The 11,908-nt window shown below is 56.6% G+C and overlaps 1 protein-coding gene across 5 annotated transcripts; it reads right to left on the reverse strand.

Annotated features, from left to right (window-relative positions):
- Positions 1-1,401: 1,401 nt before the first annotated feature.
- SPRED3 (sprouty related EVH1 domain containing 3) lies at positions 1,402-11,569 on the reverse strand. 5 transcript variants are annotated; one of them, XM_040445971.1, is made up of 6 exons: positions 11,158-11,569; positions 9,566-9,653; positions 8,222-8,390; positions 8,044-8,120; positions 5,645-5,788; positions 1,402-4,882 (listed from the first exon to the last, which is right to left on the reverse strand). In XM_040445971.1, exons 2-6 carry the CDS (start codon positions 9,647-9,649, stop codon positions 4,217-4,219), a joined length of 1,140 nt encoding a protein of 379 aa, XP_040301905.1. In that variant the 5' UTR covers positions 9,650-9,653; positions 11,158-11,569; the 3' UTR covers positions 1,402-4,216. The 5 variants fall into 5 exon arrangements, with proteins under 5 accessions (XP_040301905.1, XP_040301902.1, XP_040301907.1 ...); XM_040445968.1 differs by having other exon boundaries at positions 9,473-9,653; XM_040445973.1 differs by lacking the exon at positions 5,645-5,788.
- Between the last annotated feature and the right edge of the window lie 339 nt (positions 11,570-11,908).

Here is an 11,908-nt window from a genome sequence, read left to right on the forward strand (position 1 = left end):
AAACATGAGGTTCAGAGAGGATACCGCCGAGAGTATGTATGGTGGTGCCAGGACTCAAACTCAGACCTGATCCTGAAGTCCTTGCTTTTAATCACTTAACCTAGTACTGCTGTTAGGACCGCTTCTGTTTTTGTTGCTGCTGTTAAAATCATGACCTAATCCTGCATGCTCCTGCCTACCCCAAGGCTGGGTACTTGGGACCATTTGTTGACTTTAACAAGACATTAAAGATTGCTCAAGTTTGGGACGCCTGGGTGGCGCAGTCGGTTAAGCGTCCGACTTCAGCCAGGTCACGATCTCGCGGTCCGTGAGTTTGAGCCCCGCGTCGGGCTCTGGGCTGATGGCTCAGAGCCTGGAGCCTATTTCCGGTTCTGTGTCTCCCTCTCTCTCTGCCCCTCCCCCGTTCATGCTCTGTCTCTCTCTGTCCCAAAAATAAATAAACGTGGGGAAAAAAAATTAAAAAAAAAAAAAAAAAAAAGATTGCTCAAGTTGGAACCTTGGAATCACAGCCTTGATTCCTTTCCTTTTTTTTTTTTGTAAACTCTTTAAGTTGGTGGATTCTGTCTTCAAAATAGATCCGTTATCTTGCCCACTTCTCCCAGCCTCCACTGTTCTCACGCAGATCTTGGTGCTGGTCTCCCCCTGGGCCATCACAGCAGCTGCCTCTCCATCTCCCTCCCACTCACTCCCAGTGTCTTCCCCGCAGGCGGCCAGGGGGAACGTGTAAACACCTGAGTCAGGTCACATCCCTCCCATGCTTGGAGCCTTCCTGTATCTCCATCACACTCAGGGTGAACACCAAAGTCCATGCGATGGCTTGCAAGGACCCGCACAGGTCTGCCCTCATCCCTGAAGTATCTTCCTCCTTGCTTCCTCCCCCCCCAGAAACTCACTCCCCGATGTCCCTCAGACTTACCAGACATGCTCCTCCCCAGGGCTTTGCAGGGAACAGTTCCCCTTTACCTAGAATGTCCCTGCAGACGTCCGCAGGACTCCCTCACCTTCGAGGCTTTGTCCAGATGTCAGCTCCTCAGTGAGGCATCCCTGACCACCCTGGCTAAAAATGACTGTACCCCCCTCTCCACTTTATTCTTCTGTATAGTACACATCATTTCGAACATGTCATTTACTGTCTCCTCCACGATAAAGTTCAGAAGTTTCTCGTGGGAAAGGGGTTTTGTCTGTTCTGTTCACTGCTTCATCCTCAGTGCCTAGGACAGGGCCTGGCATATAATGGGTGTACAGTAAATGTACCTGAGTGACTGAATGTGTGCAACTCAGCCGGAGGGACTGCCTGGGACTAAAGGAAGTGGAGAAAGGATGAATTGGGTAGGAGACTGGCTTGGTGTTCAGGAAGGTAATGGATGGGGTGTATCAATGCAAATAAAGGACACAGGCTGAGACTTTGTCACAGACGTTTCTTGGAGCGAATATTTCATGCCCCCTCCCCAATGACAAGGCTGGGTCTTTGGCCCCCATCCTCCCCCACCACTGCAGCCTGCACTGATAACAATATTGAGGTCACAGACTGGCTTGGAATCGAGATCAGGAAGATAAATGTCAGGGTGCCTCCCCCAAATCTGGGGGCCAAGCATCCAATCTGAGGGGCAGGCAGCTGGGAAATTGGGCCTGGGGGCTCCAGGGTCTGAGGTCTTCCTGGCTCCCAGGGTCAGCCCTCCACGCACCCCTGATTTGGGGGTGATGAAGAGGAATCATGGATCAGAGGTGGGTATCAGCAGGGAGCAGGACCGGGTGACCTGGGAGAGGCGGTGCTGGGAGGTGGGGGCCGGGGGAACCTTCCCCGGCTCCCACCGCTTCACCCGCAGATCCCACAGCACCTTACAGCACTCTGGTCCCCGTCCCACCCCTCCCCAAAACGAGGTAGGTTAAGAATGGAGCTTCCCCCCGCCCACCACGGAAGGGAGGAGACCGAGGCACAGAGAAGGGGATGGGGACCCAGGCTGCCCCAGCCCCCGGTCCCTCCGCCCTCAGCTCTGGTGGGTCTGACAGTGATGAGAGCTGGGCAGAGTGGGGATGGGAGGGACATCCCCCTATTCTCTCACCCATCCCAGGGTCTGGTTGGGAGAGCTGAATCTCACAGGTTTCGGATGTAATAAATAGTTAATAATTTAAAGGAAGTGACAGAAGGATCTAGCCCTCTGACCCCCTTGACCTATCCCTTGAACTCCTACAAGGTCATCCAAGCCTGGGTAATGAAGAAAGGTAAGTGCACATTTCCAGATGCTTGGGACCAGATGCAGGTCCCAAGCCCACAGAGCATTGAGATTGTCTTGCTCCAAGACCTTGATCCTCCCATTCAGGCCATCAGATCTGAGGTACCCTGGAAGTCCCATCCCACTCTGGAGAGAGACTGTGACATCCCCCTTGCCCAGAAGAGGGATCACAGAGGGCCACGAAATAGGCTGTCAAACTTCGCAAAGCAATCCCCAACTCTGAGATGGAAGGGAAGGGGTTAACAGGGCAGAACAGAAGAAGTTTGGACTAGGACTTGGGCTCAAGGTCGGGCTTGGGGCTGAGTGCAAGGGGTGTGCATGTGTGTCTGTGTGTGTGTGTGTGTGTGTAGATCCATAGGTAGCCTAAAAAGTGACTTCGTGCACAGTGTAGCCAGCAGAGTGCAGTGTGAATTCCAGCCACACCCCCACCTTGACTGTGTGGCTTTGATTAGTGAACAGCTTGCACAATCATCTACGGCAATGCTAGGTCCTAAAGATGGGAGTGGGGGAGCTCTGGGGTAGTTAAGGAATTCAGAAACATGAGCTCAAAATGTTTGTTTTTTACCCTAGTAAAAGGGTAGTTCTGTGAGATGCTGGGGGCTTGGGCTGGGATCCTTAGGACTTGAATTCAGAGGTCTGGGACCTTGGGGTTTCAGGGGCTTATAGACATCAGGATTCAAGGGCAGCAGGTCTTGGGGAATATCAGGCTTAAGAGGCTTGAGTCCAAAGAAATCTGGGATCTGAAGGTGCTATGGCCCTGGGGCACTTCAGTTCTGTCTCTGGTATGGAGGGACCAAGGTCTTGAGCAGGGACAATCCCAATGTTGTGTAGGCTTGAGCCCTGAATTTGGGGTATCAATGGCACCTTGGGGTCTTGGGACCAGTGCTCCCAAAGCACCTTGGGGTCACTCAGGGGCTGGGGGCCAAGGGGTCAGAGGTCTGGGTTGCCATGAACATCCCATCTTCTGGGAGCTGGGCTTCCAGCCTTTAGGGAATTGAGGATCTGTGGATACAAAGCAGCCAGAGATTCCAGACTATTATGGGGCTTGAAATCCAAGTCTAATGGGTTTTGAAAAAGGGTTATCCGAGGACTTGGGACCAGTGTCTTGGACCCCAAGGTGTTGGTGGCCTTCAGTACTACATAGGGGAGTACGAGGCACATCAGAGTCCCATATAGGAGATCCAAAGCTCCTTGGAACACTGCCTTGGGGTGGGTGGGTCTACAGAGGTCTTTGGTCCTTGGCTCCCAGAGCATCTTGGAGTCTGACATCTGGATCTTGGTTGGGGGGAATGGGAGAGACTCTGAGATGGGTCTCCCAAGTCATCTTGGTCAGAGAACATCTGTTTGGGCATATCGAACGACTCAGGGCATTGTAAGAGAGTTTGGTGTCTCAGGGGTCCTGGAGGCTACAAGAACATCTCAGATATGGGTGCCCCAAGTTTTAGGTGAGCATTCGGTGACCATCTGGGGTGAATCTGGGTTCTACGGTCTCAAGATCTGGGAGGAATCATATACAGGCAGGGTCGGGTACTGGTAACTCCTGACTAACTCCGGGGCTGTAATCTGAGGGTTCATGGCGTCAGGCATGATAGGGTCTGGGTTGGTTATTTGAACAGGGAGTTGGGGTTCAGGGCCCTGCATCTCTCAGGGATACAGATGCTCCCCAGCCTGCCCGAGGTGTAGAGTCTGGGGGATGCCTGGAGTCTCCTCAGTCTAGGTCAGGGAGGGGATGGCGGCAGGATGGGGACACCAGAACTCAGGATGCCTGGGACCTCTTGGACAGACATCCCAATGAAGCTGGGTCTGGGGTCTCTCAGTCCTAGATTTGGGGTCCAGGTTCCAGGTCTGGGGTCTCTCAATCCAAACTCAAGCTCCAAGTTCCGGGTGTGCCTAGGTTTGGGTTTGGGGTCCGAACAGAGTCCAGGGTCCTGGACCCTCAATTTTGGGTCCTCGGTGCAGCTACTGGACCCACCAGGCCGTCCTCACCGCGCCGCCTCCTCGTGGCGACCCCCACAGCCAGCGCAGCCACATCGTGCCGCGACCCAGTGGCATGCGCGCAGGGGCGCATAGCAGCAGAGGCAGGGCACCGCCAGGGAGAGGGCGGCCAGCGCGGCCCAGCGCGCGGCGGGACGCGGGTGGCCCGGCTCGCAGGCGCACGGGTCCGAGAAGTCGCCCTCGGCGTCTGACAGGCAGTGGTAGAGCAAGCTCTCGGCGCACCACAGGCAACTGAGCCGGCGCACCAGCAGGCGACCCGGGTCCGGGGCCTCCGCGCAGCGGCCACCACGCCCGTCAGCTCGGCGGCGGAAGAGCGCACGGCAGTGCACGCAGCGCGCCGCCTCCTCTGCCTCCGGGGAGGCCTTGGCCGGCGCAGGGGCAGGGCCGGGGCCGGGTGGTGGGCGAGCCGGGGGCGCTGGGGGCGCAGCCTCGGCGAGAGGGGCGGGTAGCGCGGTGGGAGGCCCCAGGGCTGCACCCCTCAACGCGCCGGTCTTGGCGAAGCGCACGACGCAGGTGGACAGGGCGAGGGGTGCGGGCGGCCCAGCGCGCCGATAATCCTCATAGCCACGGCCGCCCCAGCCCGGGCCCCCTACCCCGGCCAGGGGCTCTGAGGGCTCCGGAATCCCCGTGAACGGTAGGAGCGGAGGGTAGCTCTGCGGGACGAAGGGACAGGAGAACAGGTTAGCAGGGTCTGTGACCCCCACACTCCACTACAATCCATCCCAGTCGCAGAAGACTTGAGAATCCAAAGACCCCCGCCTCAGGCCTCATTCATCCTAGGAGGCTGTCCTGGGATCCTGAGTGTGTGGGTCCGGCACTCAGACTTCCAAGCCCTCAGCCCACTCCTCTCACAGGGGACAGAGGATATCAAAGAACAGACCAAAGGCACCAAGCCCGCACCTTAAGGACCCAGTGGTCCAGGCTCCCAGGCCTGTCCTTTCTCAAGACTCAGGAAGTCCCAGCTCCCAGATCTGGGAGCTCTGGACCCCCAGCCATCTCCTCCTTCAGGACGCAGGAATCTGGTCCCCAGGGAGCTTTAACCTCCTTGGATACCATGGCCCTCCTAACAAATTAAGCAGTCTAAAGAACTCCTTCCATGAATACAAAAAACTCCCTCATATACTCGAAGAATTGTCCCAGCCGTCCCCCAAACCCTTGCGTTCAGAACTCAGAACTTTCCAAAATCTTCAAGAGCACAGGAGACACGGGAAGCCCTCACCCAACCCTCGGAAGGACCGAAGTCTGCAAGCACCCTCCCACCACGACTGCCATCAATTCAAGTCAGCCGGCCCCCAGGATCTGTTTGTGGCTTTCTTGCCCTTCTGGGGGTCTCAGCTCCCGCCTACCTCGGGGCCCAGCACCCTGCCCCACTTCACCCGGAGCCCCAGACTTCTGCTGGAGGTCAGAGGTCGCACCTGAGCGGAGGAGCGCCGGCGCTGGGGGGACGTGGCCGGCCCGAAGCCAGAAGCTGACTCCACAGTGATGATAGTGGCCGCCGCGGCGGTGGGAGGCGTCTCCTGGTGGCTGTGACTGGAGGAGGACTCGCTGTCCACATGGGACTGGAGGAGATTGGCGGCCTCAGAGCCGAACCCCCCGCACAGCCGATGCCCTCACATAGACCCCCTCCCGTGGCGAGCGAGGGCTCTGTGGCCAGACAGGCCTCGGTTCAAGCCCCGGCTCTGCCACTGACTGGTTGTGTGACCTCCGGCAAGTGAGCTCATCTCTTTGAGCCTCAGTTTCCTTCTCTGCAAAATGGGGATCATAATAGTGTCTATTCATAAGGATGTGGTTAGGGCCCACTGTAAAGGGCATGAGGATGCCTGAAGTATGGGGAGACTGGAAACGGTTATTGTTATTTGACCCCCTCTTCTTATCTGCTCAGCTCACCAACCTATAGAACATCAAAATATCCTCCCTTCCCAGAACCCCTCTCCCTTGGCCAGCCAGCCACCTTCCTGCCTCATTCCCACCACCACACCTTTACGGGGGCAGCTTCACCCACCAGGAATGTTCTCCTTCCTCACCCAAACCAACCGTCCCTTACAAACGGAAACGTCACTTCTCAGACCTCGGACTCTTTTCTGTAGCTTGGGGATCATTCTGACTTCATCCATTACTAGCTTCAGTAAACATTCATTGAGCACCCATGACATGCCAGGCTCACAAAGGCCACTGTGAGGACGTAAGACGGAGCGTGGAAAGTACAGCGTAACTCTCAGAGAGCGGAAAGTACAGTGAGCACTCAGTACGTGGGAACTGTCTGCGTGATTTGGGTAGCCCCACCCACATCTTCCCCTGACCCTGGGACTCTGGCTTTTCTGCCCCGGGAACCAGTTTTGTTCTCCTAAGTCTCAGCAACTCCCACTGTTCCCAGCAAATGCCAAATCGCGTCTGACATTATGTGCATTTATTCATTCAATAAATTTATTCGACACATATTTACTGAACACTTACTGTATACCAGGCACTGTTTTAGGCATTGGAGATGCAGCAAGAAAGCAACAAAAGATCTTTGCCTCCTGGAGCTGGCATTCTAGCACAGGAGACAGGCAATACGCTAACAGGTAAGAAAATTGTCTATTTAGAAAGGAAATAGGGGAAATATCTAGAAGATGGGGAAAAAAATTAGAACAGGATAAGGAGCATTGGAAGACGCGATTTTTAAACAGCTTACTCAGGAAAGGTGATATGTGTATAAAACCCTGAAGGAAATAAGGGGACGAGCCATGTGGAAATTTGGGGAAGAGTATTCCAAGACACAAGGAACAGCGGTGCAAAGACCCCGAGACAGGAACGTGTCTGCTGTGTAGGAGTAACAGTGAGGAGGCTAGTGTGGCTGGAACAGAGTGAGCAAAACGGAGGGTAGGAGGCCGGACACTATGGGATCTTATATGCTTTGTCCTTTACCCTGAGTGAGATGGAGCCCTGGAAGGGGTCTGAGTAGAGGGATGGCCATGATCTGACTCAGATATCAATAGCGTCTCTCTGGCCGTGTGGGGGGAACTTCCAGGCAGTAGGGAAGAGGAGGGGGGCAGTTGGCAATAGGAAGCTGGTGGGAATGCTGCAGCTGGAGGGTGAGGCTGGACATTCAAATTCTAATCATTTTGAAAGGGGGGCCAATATTTGATGACAGATTGGATGAGGGGCATAAAAAAGGAGAAAAGTCAGGGATGAGTTCAAGGATTATACCCTGAATAACTAGAAGGCTGGACTTGTCATTAATTTGTTCACTGTAAAAGATAGTTTATCTTAAAAAAAAAAAAAAAGTTTCTGTCTTGGGGCGCCTGGGTGTCTCAGTCGGTGGAGCATTTGACTTTTTATTTCGGTTCGGGTCATGATCCCAGGGTCATGAGATTGAGTCCCGCGTGGGGCTCTGCACTGAGTGTGGGGCCTGCTTAAGATTCTCTCTCTTTCTCCCTCTGCCCCTCTCCCCCGCTCACGCGTGTACGCGCTCTCTCTCTCTCTCTCTCTCACTCGCTCTAAAGTAAATTTTTTAAAAAAATTTCTGCCTTTCCACAGTAGAATAGAAGCTCCATGAGGAAAGGGACTTTGTTTTGTTCACTGATGTATCCCCAGTGCCTAAAACACTACTTACTGAAGGTGCTCAATAAATACCCTTGAATGAATGTGTGACCCACGACAGAATGGGAAAACAAGGATAGCTGGCATTAAGTTGGCACTAACAGTCCGGGCCCGGATTGGTGTCCCCCGCATGTGGCATGGTGCCTGATAGACAGAGATGCTCAAGAATGTTTGTAGGATAGAGACAGCCCCCCGGCACCCCCAGCAGAGCCGTGTCCTGGAGGAGACTCACCGTCAGAGGGCAGGGAGTCTCTGCGGTGTCCTGGGAAGGGGAGGAGGAAGAGGAGGAGGAAGAGGGGGTGAGCGAGCCTGGGGCGAGGAGAGAGGCAGACAGTGAGCTCCCCAGGCCAGGCTCCAGATTCTCCCACCCCTCCACCCCATCCTCCAGTACCACGGCCTGCACCGCTCACCTCGCCCCAGCGCAGCCAGTGCAGCCAGCAGGCTCTTCTGGAACTCGTCCGCTTCTGCGGGACTCTGAAACGTCAGCCCAAACTTGCAGTCGCCCAGGCTCCAGTGATGGAAGATAGGGTTCACCTTGTTGTAAACCAAGCCTGGCCTCAGGGTACACTCCAAGGTGGTCTGAGGGGGCAGGGAGGGGGCAGGTCAGACACCCCCTTCCAGACGTGCCTGTGTCTTCCTCTTAACCCTCAGTCTATCTGCATACCTAAGCATCCCACAAACTTCGTTTCTCAACCCTAGGTGTACCCTTGAACCCTGATCGACACCCCAACACCACTCCCCAAATTTTATTGAGCACACCTCTGATGCTCCAATATTTCTCCCAAGCCCTTGGTCTCCACATTTTCCTAGTAGCCCCTTCTGATAACCCAACATCCCTCCTTCTGACTCAATAACACCCCCCCCAAACATTGCTGAACATCTCAAGGTATTACTATTAATCTCCTTCTGATGCCCCAATAATCTCCCAAAACACTACCCCCAAATTCTTATCAAACTCCCATAGATTTCCCCCTCAGATGCTGGTCAACGCCCTAGATGTTTCCTCATATCCTGGCCCAACGTCACTGTATTCCTTCACACCATTTCAAATCCCCCTACGTTGTTCCTTCTGACCTCGGCTCTGAGATGCAACCCATCCCCCAAGCCTTTTCAAACAATCCACGTCTTTCTGCCACATTCCCAGCTGAAACTTTGACAGTGTCCTTCCAGCTCATGCCAGACAGCCCAGGATACTCCTGCTGAACCCACATATAGGACTGGAAACCCTATTTGATGCTTCCAGATGGTTCCCCACCAAATGCCTCCATATACTTAGAGCAGACAGGGGCCAGTGGTGTAGGGCCTCCTGGCAAGGATCTCTGAGCAAGATGGAGCCACAGGAGGGTTCTGAGTCAGGGGTCAGCAGGGCCCCTGTGGAACAGACTGCGGTTGAGGGAGAGAGCAGGAGCAGGGCAAGGCCAGTGAGGAGGCTGCTGTGATAGCCCTCCAGGCAACGGCAGTGGACAGGACCTGCCGAATACCCCAGATATTCCCCAAACTCCCAGTTCTTATCCAAAGACAGGTATTCACTTCCAAACCACATCCCACACCCCAGGCTGATTCTGGGCTGGGAGACGTCCTCACCTCACCTCTGCACTCCCAGCCCCATCCCCTTACTTCCCCATGCCCCCACCCTACCCCCACGCCCCGGGGTGGCTCACTTTCTGGTCCCGAAGGCGCTCCCCGTGGATGACGTAGTGCCCCTGGCGGGCCCCCCCCTCGGGCCTGGCCCCTCGGACCCGACAAACGCTCACCTGGCTGAGGCCCCCGCCCCCCACAGGCAGCCAGCCCCCACTGGAGTCATCTCGGGCCATCACCACGGCTCGGACCTGAACCATGTACCTGCGGGAGGTGGGGAGACAGGGACAAAGTCAGTGAGCTCCGATCCTGCTCTGCCATTCAGCGTTCACCCCAAGCCTCATCTCCCTCTTCTTCCCTCACATCTGGATCCACTGCACCGTCAGGCCCCGATTCTCACCTTCCCTTACATACCTGCCTCTCCCCCCACCCCCCATGCCCACCTTCTTCCAGCATGGTTTCTTTCTTCGTCATTGCCACCTCTTTTCTCCCATGCTTACCTTCTCCGTATCCACCTTTTCTCTCCGCACCCACCTTCGTCCCTTTCCCCATCGTTCCCATCCTGACCCCCACAGCCCCAGTTTTCCACTTCCCTTCCCCCTCCCTGCTCTTCCCCTATCAACCCAGTCTCCTTCTCATCCCTCAGCACATTCCCACAGCCCCACCCATCATTCCCCCTCACAGCTGGGTGCCTGCGCATATGTATTTTCTTAGAGCCCATCAACTCAGCTCCAGATCCCCCTACACTGCCTCCACACTCGGCCGCCCAGGCCACTGGCTGGGTGAGAAACCCAGGCTCTCTTCCCCCCACCCCTTCCCGGATTTATGAATGAGACCGGATGCAAAGCTCACTGAGTCACCCAGCAACGGGAGATGGGCAGGGAGCAGGGAGAGAACCAGAAATGGCCAGAGAGAGGCCGAAAGGGAGATGGAGGCAGAGGAAGCCAGAAACGGACGACCGAGACACAACCAGAGTGCATTTCATTCACAAAAATCAAGCCTGCTCCCTCAGGTCCCAGCCCATGGAAGGCAAGGGAGAGAGACTGAGGGGAGGTGGAGAATTGATCCCTCCTCCTCCCCCTCCCCGCCCCAGCATCCTTCAGAACCATCTTACCCCGCCCCCCAGCTCAGGGGACGTAGCCCTCCGCCCAGTAATCGTGATCAGCGTCCAGCCCCTCACTACCACCTAGCGCAGGGACCCTGGCGTCTGAACCTTAGGGACCCAGGCAGCGAGCTGTATAGCCCCTTCCCCCACCTGCAGGCTGCCGGTTTTCCCCAGCCCTTCGGGAGGGTAAGGGGCGGTCGCAGCGCCCCCAGCCCCCTTTTCTCAATGGGATGGGATTTTGTGAATGAGCAGTCACGTGATGCTGCTTCCTTTGTCCGCCCGCCTCCCCCGACAACAGGTGAAGCAGAGAAAGAGGGCAGGGGTCCCCCAGGGCCTAGCTGGGATGGGACGCGGGGATTTCTGAATGCCCTACGCTCCCCACACATCTGTTTCCCTGGGGGAGTGGTCCCCAGAGTTCCTCAATGGTAGGGGTCCAGTTCGGAATTTTATGAATGGGGCGTCTTCGGAGAAGTCCAGGCCCCCAAATGGAGACTGATACCCCAAATGGCTGCCGCGCAGTTTAGGGGCCCCCAACCCCTTGTCCTTCCAGCCTCGGTCTGGGGGGCGCCCCGGTGGGCAGGAGGAGCAGCGCGGTCCTGGCCGCCCCCTCACCGGGACAGGCAGTCTGTCAGCCCCCGCCCCCTCGCCCCCCTTGGCACCTGCCTGGGAGGCTCCGGCCGGGCTCCGAGCGGCGGCGACTTGGCCTCCTCCTCCTCCTCCTCCTGTTCGCTCCGGCTCCCTCGCTGGCTCCGGCGGCGCTAGAGACGGGCACCGGGAGCCGGGGCGACGGGGGAGGGAGGGGGAACCTGGAAGATGGGTGAGGGGGAGGGGGCGGCTTGGGGGAGGGGTAAGCGCGAGGCGGGCGTACTTGCCCGCTGGGTCCTAGAGCCCGCCACTGGCTCCAGCGAGCAGCCCCCCAGCCCCCATTTTCTCGGGATCCAGAGAAGATCACCCCACTTTCCCACTCATCCGCGCCATTGATCCCTGAGGATGGGGGGATGGGTCCGGGACATGGCCTGTTCTCAGGGTTCTAAAAAGGTGAGGGTCTGCTCTTTGGGTTCTAAATGGGAGGGGCTGACTACCTGGTAGGGATCGAAAAGGGGTGGGGCGAGAAGGGAGCCTTCGCAAGGGGGCGGGGCCAGAGGGCCTTGGGAAGGAGAGTCGTTGAGGACGCCGAGGGCGCGGACAAGCACTTGCGTCATGGAAGGGGCGGGTCCACGGTGGTTGAACCTTCTAGGCAGGCCTGAGGGAAGGAGAGGGTCTTGGGAAGAGATGCAGTGGGGGTCCTTAAAGGGCGGAGTTTAGAAGTAAATTGCCTTATGGGCGGAGCACATGAGAGCCTAAAGGGAGGAGCTACGTAGCGGTGTCTGTAACGGGCGGGGCTTCGAGGGAGGGACTAACGAAGAGGGGCGGA

Source organism: Herpailurus yagouaroundi, unplaced genomic scaffold (assembly GCF_014898765.1).
Source record: "Herpailurus yagouaroundi ecotype Mexico unplaced genomic scaffold, PumYag 194, whole genome shotgun sequence".
In the NCBI taxonomy this organism is placed as follows: Eukaryota; Metazoa; Chordata; class Mammalia; order Carnivora; family Felidae; genus Herpailurus; species Herpailurus yagouaroundi.